This window comes from Homarus americanus, unplaced genomic scaffold (assembly GCF_018991925.1).
Source record: "Homarus americanus isolate GMGI-L3 unplaced genomic scaffold, GMGI_Hamer_2.0 scaffold16712, whole genome shotgun sequence".
NCBI classification, from domain to species: Eukaryota; Metazoa; Arthropoda; class Malacostraca; order Decapoda; family Nephropidae; genus Homarus; species Homarus americanus.
In genome coordinates this window covers 567,985-590,948 of record NW_024757794.1, presented here as the reverse complement: position 1 = coordinate 590,948, position 22,964 = coordinate 567,985, and the positions used below count along the sequence as shown (strand labels likewise).

The following is a 22,964-nucleotide window of genomic DNA, read 5'->3' as shown; positions in this document are numbered from 1 at the left end:
TGAAAGCCATTTTTTATTTTTCTTGATGAAGACAATGAGATGCTGTCAGGTAAACATTTATAAATGTCTTCGGCACAATCTGAAGTACGTATATGAAATATCTTTAGGAATATTTTAAAGGAAATATGATTTCATTCTTAAGGGAAATAAGGAAAAGTAAGGTCAGTTCACACTAACAATGCAAACATATAATTTAAACTTTACCAGATCTTACTCTTTTATAATTGTGTGTACAGTACAGTAAACCCTCAATCTACACAGGGGTTAGGTAGGGTCCTGGAACACACCGTACAAAGTGAAACCCCATAAAAAAATACTTTGGGCTTTTGGGAAATAGGGGTTAGAGGTTTAGATTCCCATGATTGACTACAGGAAAGGTAGAACTTATAAGCTGGACAGTATATATGTGACCCACTATGGATAAATGTCCCCATTACAACAATTCTCTTCTAAAGGCAACTTTCTTCGTGATTTCATCACATTCTAACAAGAAATAACCAATCTTCACTGTCCACATTGTAGACTCATTTTAGCCCTACTTTTTAATCTTCTTCCTCTAAGATAATGGTGGACAAGGATATCAGGTTATAATAAAGTGTGAAGCATATGATGGTTACAGGTCAATAGTCTATAATAGAACTGAAGTGTGTGGCGTGGTGTGTAGGTGGGGAGTTAACGTTGGTTGGTGCCAGGGAAGGACATTTAGTAGGAAAAAACATTCCAGGTCCATTTGGTCACCATGCTGAACTACAGTATATCTAAGTGAGTTGATACAGTGCATAAAAAATGGTAACAATTAACTGATTGTGTATAATTGACGCTGTGCTATTGAAGGGTTTATTGTACTTGTGGTACTTGAATGAGCTACCTAGTCGTCTGCCATCCACTGAGCGAATATGAGATTTACGGCAGCTTGTACATCTCCATTTGTAGCTTGTAAGGCTTGCCGACTAAGGTCTTCATCTGGGATACCCATCTCCCTCATCAGCTGCAGAGACTCCTCAAGATTTGGGATCTGAATGCTGGCAGATGGAGGGCCTGATGACGAGGAGGAGGAAGAAGGACCTGAAGCCTAAATAAATTATTTTGAATTAATAAAAGAAAACATCATAATACTGTATAGTACAGTATATGATAGAAAAGTATCTTAATACTGTACCTAGTGGGTGTTTGTTTTCAATAATAATAATGATAATTCATATAATATAAATATATTTTTAATACAAATGTGCAGGAGGGATAATACTGAGAAAACATTATATAGACTAAAGTGTTGATGATGTCTTCTTTAATACTAAATCTTTATTTGATATATTTTATTATTTCATGATTATTATTGGTAATTATTGTTTGAAAGTAATAAAACTGGTCGAAATGGATCAGGGTGTGGTAGTGAACAGTATAGGATGTGGAATAGATTCTAATTATGGAGGTGTTAGCAAGAAAGACAAGAAAAAAAAGCTAGTTATATACTGTACTGTATGTCTATTATCAAACAAGGCATAACATAATTATTACAACACTAAAAGATATTGTAGACACATCAGTGAAACAGTGTGTGTGTAAATGAGAATGTGTACATACATAAATGTTTAGATGTCAGTATGTGCATACTGAAATTATGGAGGCAATAATCTATACACTGCACCATGTGTGCATTTAGTATAAGTAAAAAAGTTACCATTAGTGTTTAAAGATAAGGGAAAACTACTTCAAGATTTACTAACCCGACTTGCAGATGCAGCCAATGCATTCTGTAAGGCATTACTGAACATTTCATGGGTGATGGGACCTGGGGCTGCAGGAGCACCAGCTGAGGGTGCTGGAGTATTGAAGGGGGTGGTGGTTGCTGCTGAGGGTGTAGTAGGAATACTGCGAGGGGCACTGGTAGGAAGTCTATTGGTGCTGCCATTGTTGCTGTTACCTATTAAGGACTAATTTATTTTATCTTATCATTTACTTCTCCTAATTTTGTAATAAGAGGATCAAGGTGTACAGAAACCCTGAAGTAAATGAGGAAATCGTAGGGGGAAACAGTGCAAGACAAGTGTAGAAAGAAAACAGAATTACTGTAAGGCAACAAGATGAAAACTTGTTCAAATCCTTTATGTATGCAGCTGGTCTTGTAAGTAAACAAACCAGGGGCAAACTAGTTCTGAGACAGCCACTCTCAATGATGATCAGTTAGGAAATTAAATCTAAAATGGAGGATTGGTCTGCAACAAAATATGACAGGAGCCATAACTTTGGCATGTACTAACTCGTCAGTCACAGCTCCAAACAGAGGACTCTTGCAACACCTGACCTTCCTATTTTGGGTGTTATGGTAAGTGAAAGGTCATTGGTTTACCAAATATGAGCTAAAATAACTGGCTGACATTACAGGAAGTTGCCGGATAACAAGGAACCCCAATAAACACCTGTATTATAACAATCACTTGGTTAATAGTACTTAATTCAGGAAGTATATTGTCTAATTAGAAGAGAATTAAGCTAATTTATTATGTACAAGTAAAATAATTAAAGAACACATTGCTTAAACACAATTATTGCTGGTAATTAATTTGTTGAAAGTAAAATGGAGGCTTACCACCTCCACCCTATTCCATGAATTAACTTTTCTCCGAACAGTACTCTCAGACACTTGGCTTATCATAGGAAAGGTTTACGAGTCTTTAATAAAGTTCTACGAAGACTTCTACCAGCTGTTCATTGAAGTGCTGAGGTACTTGGACAAAACATATAAGTAAAAACACAGGATCTTGAATCTTGTTGGAGGTGTTCTTCCTCTGGGTGTGTATAAAGCTCTGGCTGTGTTCCAAGCCTCAGGTCTGCATTATGACAATATTACTTCTTATTAATTTCTAAATACAGGAGGCCCCCAAGTTCGCAGATTTTTTGTTTCACTGGGTTTTTGGGTACCAGCAAGGTAGAAAAGTTCACTTACTTTGAGGTCTCCTGGATGATGATGTGAGTTTAGAATAGAAGGAAGAAAAGAAGGCATTGGGGTGGAAGAGAAGTCACGGCACCATTTTCTCTTGCAAGATTATTTTCTTTAAATCAACACTGCACTGCATTATATATTGGAAAGACCAATAATTTGCTTGAGCTCATGTTACCTCCATTAACTAGATGACAGAAACTAGTTTCTTTATTCAATTATGTTCCTTTAATATTAAACCTGTATTGAAAATTTGTGTGTGTGTAGACACACACACACAAAACACATACAAATAAATAATAATTTAAAAATACTCTCACAAACAATCAGAAACAAATTTATTAAAAATGTGAGTCTACCCTCAAATCCGTTCTCTATTACAGTACTTTATTAATAGATCATGGATGGAGGGTAGACGGTCACTTTTTTTAATAAATCTGTTTGAGGATTTTCCAATTATTATTTATTTGTATGTGTGTGTGTGGGTGTGTGTCCACACAAACACACATATATACAATACTACAGGTAAAAGAAATAATTGTCCTTAGGGCAAACACATAAAGGGAATAAATATTTCTTTGTACACAAGTAAAAATACCCTCCCCCCCCCTCCTTAAATGTTATTCGCGGATTTGGCGATTCACGGCCATTTTGAGAACCTAACCCCCGTGAAATTGGAGGGCCCTTTGTACAATGGTAATTGATTATTAGTTTATTTATATAAACTAATTTACTAGATTTAAAGTATATGACGAAAATAGTCAACTCGTCTCAACTCTGTGAAACATCTGATGGCCACTTACGTACATCAGACTAATTATTTATAATAGTAAAAAATCCTCACCAGCTACTTATATTTTTATACATGTGAATCATGGATTATATGAATTATTGTAAAAAATTCATGATTTACTCCTGACAACAACCCTATTTAGCATTAAATTCACACAAACTCACTACTCAAATACCCGCAGCTGCTTCAGGGTTCTGCTGGGCAAGTTGCTACAGGGTTTTATTTACAATTTAAGAATATTATGTGGAATTATACAAAATAATTTCCACCAAAACACTGCTCGGGACACTTACCAGTGGCACTGGCGAGGGCTGCAGCAAGTTGGGCTGGTGTAATTGGCTGAAAAGGTATTGAGCCACTCGCCCGGCTCCCACTAGTTGAGTCTTCCGACTGTAGTACAAACATGAGATTAAGCGAATACCTACAATTCACAGTAAATTATACGGTACATAGAAATAAAATGCCAGCAATGAATTTGGCAGCGACTATGATAGATAAAATCCTAAAGGTAAAAATATTAAAGACTATTTTCTATTTAATTTACCGTTAATTTCAGTGACCACCAAAAAAAATCATTATGTACCTGAGTCAAAAGTTAATTACAGTTGGTTTTATAATCAAATATTATCACAGTAAATAATTTGTTGAAATGAGAACCTGAGTAAAATCTAAGGACGGATGTTTTCCTGAAGCAACTGAATCAATTTAGTCCTTGGATTGACTTCGTCAAGAGGGATATGGTTACAAGTACGTACAGTACAGTACTGGGTCATATATCAACAATAGTGGCTAGGATTGTTGATCAGCAGTTAATGTGCTTGTGGAGTACACCTGGGAAAGTATATGACTGGTTGGTAACAGTCAGAAAATTAACAATATAGCTAATACAGGTATCCCTTGATATATGAACGTTTGAGATGCTAATACAGTATTCACTTACAAGAGTCACTTAAATTAAGACCACTATTTTGAGAAATAAAAGCTTCCCTCGCTTATACAAATTTAGGTCTTGGCAAAAATTAACATTTTGTGCACTGGGAGTCGGCTGGCGCTGTGGCCATCTTGGGGAAAGATGCACGGATACGTATTTTCGCTCACTGATCATACCTGCATCTCCCACAAGCCTATGCCTTTCCCTCCACCATTTGTTGTGAGTGAAATGATCACTCTATCTGTGTGTATCCTTTCATTAGAACTTTCATAATAGCATCCAAGTGTTGTGCTGAATCTCTGGCTACCTGTACCAAACTGAAGAAACCACAAAAGGCTGTTACTCTTGAGACAAGGATGGAAGTAATAAAGTGTCAGGAACGCGGCGACAGCTGTACGTAGATTGGGAAAGATCTTGGTCCGGCTGCTTATACTGTCACCAAAATTTATAAGCATGCTGACAAGATCAAGAAAGTCCCCTCTACCTCTACCAGAGGATTTTCTTCCACTCCTTCCGCCTCTGGTGTGACTGTGGTGTCCTTGGCAGCCAGCAGTGATGAGGTGGATAACCCTCCTCATCTGAGGAAGGGCCTTCCCTTGCTCAGCTCACCCCCTTGTGATGGTGAGCCCAGACTGCCCTCCCATAAGGTTATATACCAAAGTTAAACAATATTTAATTAATTTTTTCATATGTTAGGTAGTAAATGAGGGGAATTGTGTACTGTACTTCCATTTTAACCTCTAAAAAAATAGATTTCAAAGCAGTACTTTCTGTCATTTTATGCTTGCTTTACACTCATAGATGTATGGGGTGCCACTGGTAAATCATGAGAGAACAGCAAAGTTTTGGGAGACAATGTAACAAGCTTGTGAGGTAAAAGATGGTCAGGCTAGAAATGAGATGTAGAGATGTGAAGAAACTCTGTCGAGAACACATCCTAAAAAATTCATCTGTAGATCACGTCAAACCAGAAATGATTTTGTTTCCTAATTGGTTAATGGAGAAAAATATAATAAAAAAATCATGTTGAGCTAATAGATGTTAACTAAGGAATACCTGTAATGTAATGGTTTAGTGTAAAGGGGAAAAAATCCTGAAAGGTATACTGTTTCCTAGTACTGTATATACATCACACCTGGTCTGCATCCATTTCATCATCATCAGAAAGAGCGTCCATGGAGTACGAGACGTGGTGAGAGCGACGAGGGGACATGGTTTCGCTGGTCATTAAAGATGCCACATACTGGGCAACTCTTCCAACAGCCGGCTGAGCATCAACTATTCTGCAACAAATAATTTTTTTTACACTAAATCACTCTGCCTATGAGAAAGGTATTCATTTATATTCTCATACTTTACCACATAATGTCTGATTGTCCTTTGGCCTTCAGCTGTGTCCTGGTGTTTGACAGACAATAATAATAATAATAATAATAATAATAATAATAATAATAATAATAATAATAATAATAATATTTCAGTAAAGTTGTCATACAGATTTATTATTGTATAAGCATGTTTATAAACTACTATGCAGTTATACATTTCATCATGAATAAAGACAATGTATGTACCATATTTTACGGCATTTAAGACACTCTTCATTTTCAGCGGGGAATATTTATAAGAAAAAACCTTGGTGTATTTTCCTCTTGTAGCCTCAGTTTTCATAAAATAATATATGCAGTGCACTGTCCCCTTGCTAATGCAGGGGTTGCATTCCCTGAGAATGCCGTGTAGAGCTACTTGTGCCATGGCCACTCCCTAAGCATGATTACAGGGGGACAACTTCTTATTAACAAACCACCACCAAATGCTATATTCCTCTTGCTTGTACCAGGTGAATAAAAAAAGGTAAATAAACCAAATCATAATGTACAGTACAGGCATCTCAAAAAAGTATCTGTCCGCACTTTGTGTGAAAGATTATGAGACCACGGATGATAGATGTTGGGATATGTGCATTCCTGCTCTGTACAATTTAACATATGTAATGCAAGGAGTATTTTTTTGGCATAATTAATATGATATTCAGTTACAAAATGTAGTAGAATCGGTATACTACAGACCCACCCATACCAGTCCTCCCGGGACATCACGAATTGCATGTAGCATTTGGGAAGTCATCGGACCCATCCTGGCAGATACTTTTTGGAGATACATACTACTGTACATTAAGTGGACAATAGTTGCGACTTACGTGCTAAGATTCTCTGGATTGGTGAGGTCCATGAAGAGTTCTGGATCTTGCAGCATGGCAAGAGCTGCAGGTTCACTACGAGCAATGGGGCAAGACGATAATATTTTCTCTACCATTTCAGGACCTCGTAGTTTCTGAAAACAGATCACCCATCATAAGTTAAGTTTTCTTTCTGTCTATACAGGCACAGCACAGCAGTCCCTACTTGACACGAGTTCACACAATGTAAAATTTGCTTTAGCACGAGGAACCAAATTAGGGAAACTGTTTACTCGGCATAAAAACTTTCCCCGTTTAACACGAGCCACAACACGTCAAGACTCTGGCACACCTCAGATGGCTTGCTGCCTCCCTGGGCAACACACACCACTGGCTATTCACCTTTTAACCTTCACCAACATAAATGATAAGTGACTAATAAGTAACAAGAGTGATGATGAGAGGAAGAGACAATGAAAATCTGTTTTGGTACAAGTGAAAGTGATTGTACCTCTCGAAAAGGGAGAGTACACACCTGATATTAACAGGTGCAGTGGCCCTTCATGAGGCAAACATACATACCATGTGTGTTTATACCTGGATAAAATCACGGAAATTGGGGCTAGCTGCAACATTCCTCAAGGATACCAGGAGTGTCTGTACCTCTGGGAGACTCAGTGGCACTGCTATTGGAGGTTGATCCTCTGTAACATAGTAATAATTTATTTCATTTATGCTAACAGTTTACGTTCGCAGACATGTATCGTGTACAGTATTCAATAGCCGAGTTACAACAACCACTCCTCCGTCCCTCAGTGAGGTACCAACTGACCTACCTGATTTAGGTAGACAGTGGATCAGGTCACCAGATGCTACTCCTGCATCCTTGAGTGTGTCAGAGGCTTTGAGAACCACACCCTGGTGAATTAATTCTGTAATAATAAAATGTAAATTAGTTTTCAAGTTATATACAGTATACTCCTCAGCTTTGGGGAGCAAATACTTCACAAGGAAATTGTTGTAATTCTCAAGTGACAAGTATCAAATACCAACATCTATACCTACACTATATTACTGACTTCCATAATATACTTTGAGATACATTCTTAAAATAAATAAATTGTGACTTGGGTTCTTCCTTCATAAATCATAAGCATTGGCATGTTTTTTAATAACCTCAAATTACTAAACTTGTAATTCCTCCACTTGTTTTGAGATATTCTTGAGGTAAGAAAGGAGTTTTCCTAAAATTACAGCTTAACCAAGACTTGTGTTTCAATCCTGTACAGTATAGGAGCAATATGTAAATAGCAGGACTTCATGTTTACCTTCAGAGACACTTAGAATAACAAAAACAATTCAATAAAAATACAGGCAGAGTTATATTTGGGTTATTTGTACCAGTGATGAACTAAGCACAGTATTTAATGGTAATATTGTACAGTACTGTTCTGGAACACTGACTCATAAGATAATGCAGCTTTAGGAAAATTGTGGTCAAGGCAATCAATAGTTTAGACAATTCTAAGAACCTTTCTTTTTATGGTGTTTCCCTCACAAATGACCTCACCAAGCTTCCACACCAGGGGGCTCTATGCATAATCATTACAGAATATTTACCCCTAACCAAAATAACTTGGTAAAATTTATCATAAAAAATTATAAAAACACCAGATTTTCACTGTTACATTATAGTGGACACTATTGTACTTTGTGGAAATATATTAAAAATTTGATATTTCAAAAATAAACGTTACTTAACATTTGTGGGTATGAAAAACAGACCTAACCAACCTAACCAAACAAACCTACCATACATTACATAACTTCCTTACCGGGGGCTTCTGCCCTCCAGTATATTAAACAGAAAGAGCTTACTATGATATGGTGAAATTTTAGGCAATTTCTGGACGTGAGATGATATAGCCGCATTAGCGCTATGCAGGCCCGTCCTTTAGGGGGGGCAAACAGGGGCGACCGCCCAGAGCCCCACGCGTGTCGGGGGGCCCCGCGGGGCCCAGCACTAGACCCAGTGACCTCGAACATATTACCTGTTGACTGGTTAATCTGACCCGACGGCTTACGCCACCATCGCAGCCGTGACCTTACCATCCATAGCGACAGTCCCCTTGGGGTTGGTGGAGGTGGGTTCCTCTGACCGCATAATCTGGGGCCCCGCAGTGGCTGAGTTGCCCCGGGCCCCGCACCCTCCTAGGGACGGCCCTGGCACTATGCACCCCGGGCGGCGGAGTGATTTACTGTGTTGGCGGGTTCCACAATAAATGATTATCATATGAGAACTCACTGATCAAAATAATGTAAGAAAATAAACAGTCTCTATGTAAAGGAACAATGCCGTGATCTTTAAACAATTGAAGGGTCTCATTGTCTTTACCCCTAAATTCACATACTACGTCCAAGTAAGATCAGCGACAACCTTAACACGACATGCTGAAAAACAAACTGTCCCGGGTGCAGGAAAAGCCCCTCATAAGACCGCGGCCACATTACCGCCCGTAAGATAAGCTAGTGTGCCTAGGGGCCTAATTATCTATGAAACCAACAATTTCCACAATAAATAATTATCATATCGGAAATTACTGATGAAAATATTGTAAGAAAATAAACAATAATAAAAAGAACTCGCTCGCCGGTTAGTCGCATCTATTAACCTTAATGGAATAAAAGAGAGAAAGATTTGGCATAACTCCTTCATTATGTTCCCACAGTAATGTAATACAAGAAAATTATCTTCAAATTAAACATCTTTTTTGAATGTGATTAAAGATTTGGGGAAGGAAGGTTGTGTGAACTACTATAAAAATACCCAATTATCAAACAGTATACAGTAGTACATTATGATATTACTGCGAGTATAACACAAAAAGTCAAGTTTTATACTTTTATTTTCTTCGCCACTGTTGGCAAGTACTGGGCAGTCACTGGCTCCTGAACCTGCTCCAGTGTTGGTCAAGTCTGGTCTTGAGACAGCTCACACTCGGTGCCGTCACAACACTCTCTGGTAGGTTGTTCCAACAGTTCACAACTCTCACTCAGTAAAAGTTTGCCCCTCACAGTTTTCTGGACTTGCAACTTCTTCAATATTGAGCTGTGACCCCTTGTGGGGCGGACACTCGACCGAGTAGTGCCCCTGACAGGTTTACACACCTCCATTAGGTCACCTTCCCCGCCTGTAGTATGAGCTAGGCAGTTGACGACGCTCTAACCTTAATATGGAATACTTACGTATCTTGTCAGGTGTCGTCTTGCTCTCAGTAGCTGCTTTTTGTATAATAGTATCCACTGTATCACTTAAATTAACATGTCGTAGAGTATAGATGTGTAGTTTGGGGACGTTAGTGCGGAGACTCAGGTGTAACGTTGCCATCTTTGTTTATGACTGGCAGCAGCAACGTGAGCATTATGTTGCCTTAAGTACCGCGAACACCACAAGGGCTCTTTAACTTCATCAACCCGAAAATACTCTGTAATCGATATACCAAATATATCCTTTCCAAAAAAGGGAAGAACATATCAATAACAAGATAGAAGGATAGATAGGTGTAATCATTAAATATTTAATTTATTGTTTAAACACACTGGGTGTTGGTGGTAACACGCGTCTCTCACTAACATGTCAGGCCCGGACACACGGGAGGAGGGGGTTTATCTAGTATGACTCTACCAAACATCACAGGTTTCCCGGTTTCCGCCTGTACTAACGGCTAGTGAGCTAATAAGCGGCGAAAATTCTACAAAAAAATAAAATACCCATAATAATAAAAATTGCCTTTTTTTCCCAGGGAATTTTACAAAAAATTATTTGGGACTATATGAGCACATTTCTTTGGCTTATAAAACTTCGCCACTGGTAACTGGTCAGCTCTAGCCGTGTGGAGGACAAACACACAAATCTTATTCATCTTAAATTATCTTTTCTTAAATGTTGAATATTAGTTGTTGCAGTAGTCAGTCGATTAGTGGTGGTCACATTCCTTCTTGGTGGCCCCTCAGTCATCTGCAACACCTTATCATACAGTACTTGATTTACTACAGGATACTACAAAATAAAAATAAATAATATTGTTTATTTACTTTTTCATTATACTATACAGGTAATACACCATCTCCGACCACCATCAGGCCACACCATCACCATCAGGCTACACCATCACCATCAGGCTACACCATCACCATCAGGCTACACCATCACCATCAGGCTACACCATCACCATCAGGCTACACCATTTAAGAGTTTCGACTGGACAAAAGCGTCTCGATCAGCACCTGTAAAGGAGATATTATTATTAGTAGTAGTAGAAGTAGTAGTAGTAGTAGTGTTTTTCAAATCGTTCCAAACACTCCAGTTCTCTCCCCTCTCTCTCACCTGGTATTGTTTCTCTGATCGTTCCAAACACTCCAGTTCCTCACCTGTAAAAACAGTGTTTGCTGTACGTCTCTCCTCTCCTCCCAGCGCCTCACAACCTGAAAGTGAGAGAAAATGAACTTAACACGAGTCGAGCAAACGTGAGTCTCGCGAACGTGAGTATAGTGAACGTGAGTATGATGAACGCGAGCCTAGTGAACGCGAGTATGGTGAACGTGAGCATATTGAGCGTGAGCCAAGTGAACGTGATTTTTAAGACTCCAGCACACACACACACTCACTTGTCTCTTCCAAGCTTGCAGTCGACGCACTTCAGCCTGGAGACCCGCTACCCTCTCCTCCAGTTCTCTCAGCTCACCCTCCAGTTCCCACTTACCATTCTCAGACTGTCAAGTATTAGTGGGTTAAGTTAGTGTTTTACCAGGTTGTTATCCTACTCGAGGGACAGTTATCGACACGGCACAGTACACAGGTGGTTAAGTTTTCATGTCATCGTATCCAAATGTTAAATTGTCCTACTCAAGAGATTATCGTACAACATAGAAATTATTATACTCAAGATGTTAAGTTACAGTACTCAAGATGTTAAGTTACAGTACTCAAGATGTTAAGTTACCGTACTCAAGATGTTAAGTTACCGTACTCAAGATGTTAAGTTACAGTACTCAAGATGTTAAGTTACAGTACTCAAGATGTTAAGTTACCGTACTCAAGATGTTAAGTTACCGTACTCAAGATGTTAAGTTACAGTACTCAAGATGTTAAGTTACCGTACTCAAGATGTTAAGTTACCGTACTCAAGATGTTAAGTTACAGTACTCAAGATGTTAAGTTACCGTACTCAAGATGTTAAGTTACCGTACTCAAGATGTTAAGTTACCGTACTCAATACATTTATACAATAAACTAAAGATTCTTACAATCAAACCAGATGTCTACATGGCACTGACCTGTATGGCTTTAGTGGCACCGAATTCTGAGGCACATTGAAAGAGGCACTGAAAGGCGGCTATGGTCATGTTGGCCTCATCTCTCACCCTAAAGGTAATAACACCATTAGTTTGTCTTTAATAATGAAATTAATGGTTTATTGAAGAATGTAACAGTCAATGGCTGAAAATATACGATGAAGGAATTAATAGACTGACATTGAGGAATTGGTTGGTTGGCGTGTGTGTGTGTGTGTGTGTGTGTGTAAGTAGTTAATAACTCACCTAGATAACAGAAGACCTCGTTCAGGGCAGTCTAGCGTCACCTGTCTAATTAATTCATCTGTTAGGGAGAAATATTATTATTAGAATTATTATTGGTGTTAGTGTTAGTATTCTTGGTATGGTTGTTATAATTATCTTTATTATTACAGTAGTAGGAGGAGAGAGAGAGAGAGACGCACCAAAACATTCTCTGTACAGGTCCCGTCTTATAGAGCAGATCCCTCCCGTTCTCGCTTGCTGTTCCTTGATCTTGAGGTCTAGCTGCTCCCAAAGCAGTATCACGGCTGTTCTACTGGGTGGCGCACGAGATACCTACCCAGAGGAGAGATCAAAGGGACTGAGAGAGATATATACTTCCTGATGAGACATGTCGGGTGTGTCAACATGAGAGATAAAATAACCGAGATATAAATGGTTAGGTGGAATGAACCGGTGAAAGAGAAAAGTCTATTTTGAGATAAACTAAGAGACTACAATATACAAAAGACAACAGTAATATTTTGAGAGATTAACTGAGAGATGTATCCTAAGAGACCACAAAATACATAAAGACTACAACAGGATACAAGGCAATACAATACCCGCTGTATCCACGTCATCCCCTCTTCATCCTGCCATTCACAAGGTGGAATAAGAACGTCGATTATCTTCTCCCCTCTCTCCTTGTCTGTTATTGTCGCTTCGTTATCCTCGTCTGTGGGATAAGGAACAACACGATAAACGAAGAATAAGTGTTAAGGAAGAAGAATAAGTGGTAAGGAAGAATAAATGGTAAGAAGGGAAATGAAAACTACTACAACTACTTCCACAACCACCATCACCACTAACTACCATTATTAACACTACCACCATCACACCATCATCACCAACACCACACATTCACCATCACCACCACACACTCACCATCACCACCACACCCTCACCATCACCACCACACCCTCACCATCACCACACACCACACACCTCACCATCACCACCACACACTCACCATCACCACCACACACTCACCATCACCACCACACCCTCACCAACACCACCACACCCTCACCATCACCACCACACCCTCACCATCACCACCACACCCTCACCATCACCACCACACACTCACCATCACCACCACACACTCACCATCATCCATGCTGTCCATCTCCAGGGCGGCTGTGATAATTTCCAGATCATCTTCTGATTCTTCCAACTGTAAAATATATATTATATAATCACCTGTATAATAATAATAATAATTGACGGTTTATTGAAAGAGTTCTGCAGCCCGAAGGCTGAAAATATACATTGGACATAAATAACTTATTACATACATTGGTGGTTTAACAAAAGCCTTCACTAGAGAAAGGTAAAGGAACATACAGATTATTGTAGGTGTTGAACAGCAAACTCGTAGTGTAGTAACTCCCTCCCAGATGGTGTTAGGAGGAACCTCACGTGGTGTAGTAGTTCCCTCACAGATGGTGTTATGAGGGGCCTCACGTGGTGTAGTAATTCCCTCACAGATGGTGTTATGAGGGGCCTGACGTGGTGTAGTAATTCCCTCACAGATGGTGTTATGCGGGGCCTCACGTGGTGTAGTAATTCCCTCACAGATGGTGTTATGCGGGGCCTCACGTGGTGTAGTAATTCCCTCACAGATGGTGTTATGAGGGGCCTCACGTGGTGTAGTAATTCCCTCACAGATGGTGTTATGAGGGGCCTCACGTGGTGTAGTAATTCCCTCACAGATGGTGTTATGAGGGGCCTCACGTGGTGTAGTAATTCCCTCACAGATGGTGTTATGCGGGGCCTCACGTGGTGTAGTAATTCCCTCACAGATGGTGTTATGCGGGGCCTCACGTGGTGTAGTAATTCCCTCACAGATGGTGTTATGAGGACCTCGACGTGGTGTAGTAATTCCCTCACAGATGGTGTTATGAGGGCCTCACGTGGTGTAGTAACTCCTTCACATATGGTGTTGAGGGACCTGACGTGGTGTAGTAATTCCCTCACAGATGGTGTTATGAGGGGCCTCACGTGGTGTAGTAATTCCTCACAGATGGTGTTATGAGGACCTGACGTGGTGCAGTAATTCCTCACAGATGGTGTTATGCGGGGCCTCACGTGGTGTAGTAATTCCCTCACAGATGGTGTTATGCGGGGCCTCACGTGGTGTAGTAACTCCTTCACATATGGTGTTATGAGGGACCTCACGTGGTGTAGTAATTCCCTCACAGATGGTGTTATATGAGTGAGGTGTGGTCCCGGGCCTTCCTATCGTAGACGGATTAACACATCGCTGGTTGTTGTTGGGTCTCACAGGCCGTTATCACTGGGTACCTGGGACCTCATTGTGTGAAGGTTAACTTGGGTACGACTGTTACTGTTGAGTTGTTCTCACTGACTTAAGCACTGTTCACCACTGTTCGCCTCTGTTTAACACTGGTTCCGTTCCTTTTCTAAATGAAATTGTAACTTCTGGCGAGAACTTGTTGATATTCCGGTGGGGAGGAGGGTTCAGGGGAAGGGGTTGGTATGGGCCAACTTAACAGTTGACCTGGCTGCTCCGAGAGGGGCGCCAGGTATGTCTTGACCCTTCGGTGGTCAAGGATGTGTGTGTGTGTATATATGTATGTTTGTTTGTGATGTAAAATAATAGTAATACAGTAATGATAATAATAATAATAATAATTATTATAATACAATATAGCACAACAATTACTGGTGTATTGTATGCATAATATACGTACTATAATTATATTAGTAGCATAATGTGATAAATCAGTTGATAGAAGGAGACCAGACAAGAGTAAATAAAGAAAAAGGTAATGAATTTGAGTTAAATATATACAGTATATGACAGAGATAGATACACGGAAATATAAAACTTATTACTGTACATTTTTTGTGAAGTAATAATACATATCATAACATATGTAAAGTTGTAGTAGTTAATAGTAAAGTAGTTTAAGTAATATTCTTACCGAGTCATCAAAGATTTGTTCAACTTGTTCTCCATTTGAGTTAATTTTTATTGGAGCTTCTAACTGAAGCAGCCCAACGTCCATCTTGCCTTGTTGAGCACTAGATACTCTTATGGCTGGGAACGTCTTCACTCACTAATATTATAATCTAATGTTTACTTATATATGTTTGTCTAAAGTTATTAAATATATACAGTGATGTACGAGTTTGTGTATTAAGTTGTTATACATGTACAGCAATGAGTTTGTATATAAAGTTTGTTATATATTGAGGTTTGTTGTGGTTGTCATGGCAACCAGTTGTCTTAGTTCCGCCTATGGCTGGAGCTGTATTCATTTATTTATTTATTTTTACTGTTATAACCTTTATTGTTCAGTAACAGAATTCTGTCTTAAATTGTTGATAAACAAGCGTAGCAATTAGCCTTTTACGCGCTTGAAGACCTCCTAAATACACTATAGTTGTTAAAAGTGCAGTATTAACATTATAACATCAACGCCAATTGTCCAGTGTATATTTATTATTGTAAACACTGTTTATATGAAATGTCAGTGTATAAAAAATAGGGATTAATATATTCAAATTTCGTTACAAGTATAATGAACAAATACTGTAAGGGTACACTGCTGCAAGGTCGATGTTGTTTGAGTACTACGAACAAAATACCTAAAATATTTTATTTTAACACATAATAAACTAACAAAACTTGATATAAATATATCAAGAGTTTTGAGCTGTTATTTGTTATTATTCTTACCATTTTGTCGTAACTTTATGCATTATATTCTACCAATCTGTACCCGGGCATAGATACACACAAATAAATTATATAATACCACTTTGCATAAAAAATATTTACCATAGATGGTATTCACACAAAGACAGATAGGAAGTTGTCTACTGTACTCTTTTCCTCCATAAATTGTCTTTTCCCATAAATTTATGGATGATAGATTATGTAAAGGGTTTTAAGACTGTGGTCGAAAAACTGAAATTTTGATAATTAATTGTCTTATTACTACTCTAGATTATGAAGGTTGATATTTAATTGTGTTAATTGATGAGAACACTTAATAATTAGAATTAGTGTACTTCCTTCAGTCAATACTAATAATGATACCCATATTGGTTTAGTTTTTAGTACACCTGAGACATCAGTTGTTAAGTTTGACAAACTACAAAATTCAGCTCAGATTTATTGTGTATGCTTCAGTATAATAATATAAATTACCGGTACAGGTATAAGTACTAAGTGAAAATAGATAACTGAAAGATGATAAATATATTCAACAACTATTAATGCAAAAATTTATTATTCTTACTTCAAAATAATAGCAGCAATTGTAACATCATATAATTGTTTTACTTTGGGTCAGTGGGGAATGAATAGAAAATAATACTGACAGAAAACCAATAATACTGAAGCTTAATACTGTACAGTACAGTACTGTACATATATATTGTACTTGTCTTATAAGCTCATAAAAAATTTATTTGTTAGATAAACTTAACATGCATCACATATCACATGTTGTCTTTTGAGATCTTGAATCCTTTCCTCCGAGTACTGGAGAATCTCTGAAAGTACATACTGTGTATGTTGGCCGAGAACTGGGGGTGCAGCTCTAATTCTGTTCTGAGAGGAACTGAATAATACTGCTGGTGCTACCTGCTTTATTTTCCCAATACCTGGATGCTCAACTACCTGTTCCATCTGGTTGTGGATTACTTGTGGGTCAGAGAAGGTCTGGGAGAGTGTATTAATAGGTGCATAGGGAAAAGAGCATCCCTCAAAAATGGAAAGCCATTCCTCTGTTGATTTTTGCTGAAAAGTGCTTCTTAGTGTATTGGTGAGAGTGTCACGATTTTTTACTCTTAAAGCATTTGTAAAATATCTCTCATCTTTTAAGAGGCTTTTAAGACCAAGGACATGACATAAAGCTGAAAATTGATCATTACTTAAAGCACCAATGATGAGGCTGCCATCACTGGTTGGAAAGGCTTGATAAGGTACAATGCTTTCATGGCCAGTGCCCCATTTTTTTGCCTCCTGCCCTCCATTTAAAAAGTTTGACGCTAAATTCACCATACATGATACTTGTGTTGACAGCAAACTGCAGTCAATCTTCTGTCCACTTCCAGTTTTCTGTCTATCAAGTAATGCTGCCATAATGGCCCCATGTGCATATAATCCTGTTGCTAAATCAGTCATAGCGACCCCCACCTTACATGGCTCTCCATCCTCCGGTCCAGTGACCCCAAGAAGTCCTCCAATAGCTGCTGCCATTACATCATAACCTGGTCTGTTTTGGTAAGGCCCTGAAGCTCCATATCCAGATATTGAACAATAAACCAAGTGTGGTGCAACTAGTTTTAGTTCATCATACCCCAGTCCTAATCTGTCAAGAGCACCAGGGATAAAGTTCTCTATCAATACATCACTATGTTTGACTAAATCATGCATAAGAGATACTCCATCAGGATGCTTGAGATCTACACCGATACTTTTCTTATTTCTGTTTACACTGAGGAAGTAACAACTTTCTTTACCTACAAAAGGGGGACCCCAGCTCCGTGTCTCGTCTCCTTTATCGGGTCGCTCCACCTGAGAAGGTAAAATTAATTCAGCTCACACACAAACAAATTTATCTTTTACACTGTTTAAAATTAGTGACTGATCCTGAAAACCTGTTCTACAATTGAGCCACTGAGGAATGACTCATATATACAGTAAATAAGTGCTCCTAAACTCAGGCTGCCATAGTTTGGGGTTGTTACGACCGTGTCGTATTTTTTTTCTTTTTTTTTATATATAACATGCTCCCATGTTCCATATTATTCCTGTAATGATGTGTTAAATTTACTATTATATATTCTAGTCACCTTACCCTGTGCTGTTAAGGTTTTACTGTCATTATTTGTTCAAGCCCATCTTATTTCTTTATTTTGTATTGTAACCAGCATTCTTTGTTCTCTAACGACCATCTGCATCGTTAAACGACCCACCGGCGGGTCGCGTGGCGGGAACCGACCTTATATATAGGACCCACCAACTGACTTGAGTCAGTTCAGTTCTCTTGTCATACAGTACACATCCTTTGAGTGTCACTTGTTACTTATACTTAATTTATTTGTGTTGTTCCTGTCGCCACCAATGTGGTATATCTATGTGAGTACCTATTTATGTCTCTGTGTCCATCAGTATTTGCCTAGTTGTATTCAAGTAATTCAGTGTTTCACGTTAGTTAATTTCAGTGATAGTTTTTACATGTTTATGCAGTGTTAACGTAATCCAATGCTTTATTTTTATTCTTTTGATGTTTCGATGTTTTGTATCACTTGTGTCTTAAAAGTTTCGATGGTGAATCAATTTGTTGTGACAGCCTACGAGGCTCTTTATTGTGTTAATATTTAATCAATTAAATTCTTAAAGGTTTACTTTATTTATTTTTATTCTCTTTTAATTTACTTCACTTTTTGTTTGGTTACGCCTAGAACCTGGATATTTAAGTAAATTAAGAGACGGCGTAACAGGTTGAGTGAGCCAAACTCACCTGGCTTTGCCAGCATTTATACTGTATATGAAATATTTGAAAATGGTATTACACGTACGTTAAAAAAATATACTTAATATACATTTCATGTAGATCCACATTATGAAAAAAATATAAACTGATCACTATGTAAATGGTGGCCAAATGTCCTTGAAATTTATAAAAACAAAGTCCCTCTTAAGTCTTTTACACCAACTTTTATATAACCATACAAATATTTGTTGTCAAAGAGCTGCAGTTACAAGTCATTTAAGTTACTCCACATGACAATACATCTTAACAACAAGTACAAAAGAGAGGTACTGTATGATCATATCTGACTTGCCATCAGTTGATGATGTCACTTTTCATCTAGCTATACACTAATACTCCCACTCCTGTAACTACCGGTATCATATTTATATATTTTTTCTAAATATTTTCATTATCATATCTTGTAAGAAGACTGACTATAAACCATAATTTTACTGCAGCTTCATTACCTTTATAACTTCAGCCCCAAGATCACCGAGAACCATAGTTGCAAAAGGTCCAGCGAGTATTCTTGTTAGGTCAATTATTCTGATGTCAGACAGTGGACCAACAAGTGCTGCAGATGGAACGGAGAATTAAATGTGCATATCACACACTTTCAAGAGAGTTTATGAAACAACTAAATTAAAATAATATCCCTGATTACGAACCCTTTAAGATGCTGTGGTTTATATGTTTGTGTCGACTCCTACAAAGAGCAAGTGATGTAGTGGCTGAAATAGTTCCATCTCTTATCTTTGTTTCTATTATATTTTGGACATTTCCTGCAGTTCTGTCTCCTGTCATCATTTTTTATCTCTGTACATTTCCTATTTAGAAAATCTTCTCCTGTCTGTCAACTGACCCTATCAATTTCTTTGTGAAATTATCTGTAGCCTCAGTTCTATCTATCAACTTTCTTCTACCACATTGTCCATTTCCTTAAAAATTTAATTAGTGATCCACTCACACTCAGCTTGGCTCCTATTGTGTCCTAAACGTTTCCTCCACATTCTTACATTATTTCGAAGAGATCATTCCATTGCTATTCTATTTCTTGTTCTTCAAATTCTTCCTCTAACAATACTGAAAAACTGTTTCGAGTTTCAATTTCATATTCACTTCCCACTTCTGTTTTCAGCTCCCCTAAAACCTATTTGTTTATATCCCAACACTTTTTTCCTTTCACCTTCTAGTGTTAGCCCCACTAACTCACTGCACGACTGCTACACCCTCTGGTCACTCTAGTTTGGGCCACAAAATTAAAATATTAATCTAAAAGTGAAGGAAAGTTAGTTTGTCAATAGGTTATTTTTCTATCAATTCAGTCATTAGTTTACAGTACAGTACAGTAGTCAGGGATGTGATTGGGTCTTAAAAAAAAAAAGAGCTGGGGGGTCTGGGGAAACACCTACCCAGGAAGTTTTTACCATATTTAACTTAATTTCTCAAACTGTTACTCATTTTGTGAGCGCCTAATAGTTAAAATACACAGCACCCAAAATCAAACATGTACGTTTATTGCAACAATATTTTTCATGCATATATACTAGTCTTAATAATTCCTTTAAAAATTTTCGTTGTTACTAAACTTGAATTTGTTTCATATTTTTAATTGTGCACCATTATTGAGAAGATAAACTAAAAGGTAAGCTTTTATTGCACTGTATTGTGTAAGAATTCAAAATTTAATATTTACCAAAGGGATTTATCTCTAATGTACCAGCAACTGGGGTTTCAATAGCATATGCAGTCCCAAAATAAGAAAAATAAGTATGTTCCAGGATACATACTGTACAAACAAAATATTTAGTTTTATTTCCCCAACAGCTAATTTTTTCAGGGAGAGTAAACGCTTCTGTTTTTGTTGCTGGAAGGCCTCTCTGCTCTTCCTTGATTTTTGAGTCATTTCCTCACACTCTGTTTTCGTTGATTCTAACTGTTTCTTTAACAAAATTTTCCTCTTATTTTCTTCTTGCTGCAACCTCTTCTGCTTTAACATGCTTCTATACCTACTGCTGAAGAGTTTTACGTTCCTACACATCATAGGGTCCCTCCTGGGGGACACACACACACATGCCTTACAGCCCTGACCTCCTGGGGGACACACACACACACATGTCCTACAACCCTGACCCCCTGGGGGACACACATGCCCTACAGCCCTGACCTCCTGAGGGACACACATGCCCTACAGCCCTGACCTCCTATGGGACACACATGCCCTACAGCCCTGACCTCCTGGGGACACACACACATGTCCTACAACCTTGACCCCCTGGGGACACACATGCCCTACAGCCCTGACCCCTGGGGGCATGCCTACAGCCCTGCCTCCTGGGGACACACATGCCCTACAGCCCTGACCCCTGGGAGACACACACATCCCACAGCCTGACCTCCTGGGAGACACATGCCCCTACAGCCCTGACCTCCTGGGGACACACATGCACTACAGCCCTGACCTCCTGGGGGACACACATGTCCTACAGCCCTGACCTCCTGGGGGACACACATGCACTACAGCCCTGACCTCCTGGGGGACACACATGTCCTACAGCCCTGACCTCCTGGGGGACACACATGCACTACAGCCCTGACCTCCTGGGGGACACACATGCACTACTGAGTTGCCTATATAACTATGAAATATGGCATGGGTAATAGAATAAATTGTGATCATCAGAAAGTGTAAAATTATTATAGAAGCTTTGGTAGTTATATTGAAAAATCCTTAGCCCCTAGTGGGGGAGGGTGCGTCAAGTGGATAGGGTGGAGGGGCATATTATAATGCTTCTAATAGTGGCATTGTATGACGTCATTGATCTTTGGTCAATGAAATGCTAAAGAATCGAAGAAGGGAAAGGAAAAAAAGCAATACTCAGCCAATGAGAAATAGGGTATATGATGTAGTGCATGAACATGTAGAGTGCGGCCACTATACTCAGTGTACTGGCTCATCATCCTTGTGCGGCACAGTCAGTAAACTGACCCATCGACCCTAGAGGGTCTATTATTGTTATTTATTGTCAAACATTTCTTTCGTCTTGGTCATACCACCACCACCCCCCCAAATTTTTCTCAATTGATCTACGTGATTCACGTGAGTTGCCTAAAACAATGGGAAAAAAGGAAAAATGGATAAATCACATCTCTGTACAGTAAAGAAACAAACACTGATACAGTACATTTATACCTTAAACAATTATCTTACTTGAGTGTTTTTTCTTTTCTAAATTTGTAGACTGTGTGCTGTAGTAAGGTGTTTGATGATGCATCCTGACCATCAGTGCTGGACAAGGAGTCATCATGTAGCCCTTCAGCAGTCTCGGCCATATTTGTGCACACATCTTCATTAAGCTGAAATCAAATTAGAGATTATTAAGTCTGTTGAATTATCTTCATTATAGTGTATAGTACATCTTATGAGGATCTATAGTACATGTACTCTGATTTATGTGGATGGTTGCACATGGCACAAGTCGACCTTTGTTTCAGATGGGCAATAAGTGTTGTTCCAAACCTAACACTGTAAATGTACCTTGTACTTAGTGCAGCAATATAAATTACTATACTGTACTGTACAGTATCTGACAAGCTTGGCACTGGAAACAAATCAGATTTGGAAATTTTACATAAATTTGAAATAATAGTCCTAGGTTATACTGTTCTGTGCATTATAAAATACAGCGGACTATATAAAAGGTTAAAGACTGCAGACCCCAGATGCTCTAGGAGTGTGTCTTGCTCTAGGAGTGTGTCTTGCTCTAGGAGTGTGTCTTGCTCTAGGAGTGTGTCTTGCTCTAGGGGGTAAGCACAGTGAGGTAATGTATGTAAACAGTACAGACACAACACGTGACCTGTGAGCCGTGTGTAAACATAAACATCAACTGTCCGAATCCTTACACCGTTTGACTCTGACTTCGACTCATTATTTAGTCACTTCCTCTGGTACACTATAAATATCAATAAAGACTACCTAC

At 38.7% G+C, this 22,964-nt stretch overlaps 3 protein-coding genes across 7 annotated transcripts; all 3 read right to left on the bottom strand.

Annotated features, from left to right (window-relative positions):
• LOC121857700 (ubiquitin-like protein 7) lies at positions 1-10,266 on the bottom strand. Its single transcript, XM_042353783.1, has 8 exons — positions 10,091-10,266; positions 7,681-7,776; positions 7,442-7,548; positions 6,866-6,999; positions 5,801-5,948; positions 4,028-4,124; positions 1,728-1,924; positions 1-1,072 (listed from the first exon to the last, which is right to left on the bottom strand). The coding sequence occupies exons 1-8, from the start codon at positions 10,230-10,232 to the stop codon at positions 869-871; spliced, it is 1,125 nt and encodes a 374-aa protein (XP_042209717.1). The 5' UTR covers positions 10,233-10,266; the 3' UTR covers positions 1-868.
• Positions 10,267-10,918: 652 nt separating this feature from the next.
• On the bottom strand, positions 10,919-16,603 carry LOC121857805 (axonemal dynein light intermediate polypeptide 1-like). Of its 3 annotated transcripts, XM_042354035.1 has the most exons (10): positions 15,415-16,603; positions 13,574-13,640; positions 13,027-13,139; positions 12,625-12,757; positions 12,446-12,503; positions 12,182-12,269; positions 11,513-11,617; positions 11,232-11,329; positions 11,090-11,131; positions 10,919-11,013 (listed from the first exon to the last, which is right to left on the bottom strand). In XM_042354035.1, exons 1-9 carry the CDS (start codon positions 15,496-15,498, stop codon positions 11,125-11,127), a joined length of 753 nt encoding a protein of 250 aa, XP_042209969.1. In that variant the 5' UTR covers positions 15,499-16,603; the 3' UTR covers positions 10,919-11,013; positions 11,090-11,124. The 3 variants fall into 3 exon arrangements, with proteins under 3 accessions (XP_042209969.1, XP_042209971.1, XP_042209970.1); XM_042354037.1 differs by lacking the exons at positions 10,919-11,013; positions 15,415-16,603 and adding an exon at positions 13,811-13,835 and having other exon boundaries at positions 11,020-11,131; XM_042354036.1 differs by lacking the exons at positions 10,919-11,013; positions 11,513-11,617 and having other exon boundaries at positions 11,020-11,131.
• Positions 16,604-16,709: 106 nt separating this feature from the next.
• On the bottom strand, positions 16,710-22,857 carry LOC121857803 (succinate--hydroxymethylglutarate CoA-transferase-like). Of its 3 annotated transcripts, XM_042354030.1 has the most exons (5): positions 22,790-22,857; positions 22,703-22,735; positions 22,196-22,341; positions 19,452-19,558; positions 16,710-18,020 (listed from the first exon to the last, which is right to left on the bottom strand). In XM_042354030.1, the coding sequence occupies exons 3-5, from the start codon at positions 22,335-22,337 to the stop codon at positions 16,923-16,925; spliced, it is 1,347 nt and encodes a 448-aa protein (XP_042209964.1). In that variant the 5' UTR covers positions 22,338-22,341; positions 22,703-22,735; positions 22,790-22,857; the 3' UTR covers positions 16,710-16,922. The 3 variants fall into 3 exon arrangements, with proteins under 3 accessions (XP_042209964.1, XP_042209966.1, XP_042209967.1); XM_042354032.1 differs by lacking the exons at positions 22,703-22,735; positions 22,790-22,857 and adding an exon at positions 22,523-22,692; XM_042354033.1 differs by lacking the exons at positions 22,703-22,735; positions 22,790-22,857 and adding an exon at positions 22,552-22,692.
• Positions 22,858-22,964: the final 107 nt, after the last annotated feature.

What these genes read in the sequence shown, in the direction of transcription:
- LOC121857805 (XM_042354035.1), bottom strand. Translation starts at nt 15,498, where the DNA reads ATGGACGTTGGGCTGCTTCAGTTAGAAGCTCCAATAAAAATTAACTCA. An exon ending in GGATGACGTGGATACAGCGG is followed by an intron (nt 12,758 to 13,026) that starts GTATTGTATTGC and finishes TCCTCTGGGTAG; the next exon opens with GTATCTCGTGCGCCACCCAG. An exon ending in TGCAAGCTTGGAAGAGACAA is followed by an intron (nt 11,330 to 11,512) that starts GTGAGTGTGTGT and finishes TCTCACTTTCAG; the next exon opens with GTTGTGAGGCGCTGGGAGGA.
- LOC121857700 (XM_042353783.1), bottom strand. Translation starts at nt 10,232, where the DNA reads ATGGCAACGTTACACCTGAGTCTCCGCACTAACGTCCCCAAACTACAC. An exon ending in GACGACACCTGACAAGATAC is followed by an intron (nt 7,777 to 10,090) that starts GTAAGTATTCCA and finishes TTATTATTACAG; the next exon opens with AATTAATTCACCAGGGTGTG. An exon ending in CCACTGTCTACCTAAATCAG is followed by an intron (nt 7,549 to 7,680) that starts GTAGGTCAGTTG and finishes ACTATGTTACAG; the next exon opens with AGGATCAACCTCCAATAGCA.
- LOC121857803 (XM_042354030.1), bottom strand. Translation starts at nt 22,337, where the DNA reads ATGAAGATGTGTGCACAAATATGGCCGAGACTGCTGAAGGGCTACATG. An exon ending in AGAAAAGAAAAAACACTCAA is followed by an intron (nt 19,559 to 22,195) that starts GTAAGATAATTG and finishes TTCCATCTGCAG; the next exon opens with CACTTGTTGGTCCACTGTCT. An exon ending in TTGGGGCTGAAGTTATAAAG is followed by an intron (nt 18,021 to 19,451) that starts GTAATGAAGCTG and finishes TTACCTTCTCAG; the next exon opens with GTGGAGCGACCCGATAAAGG.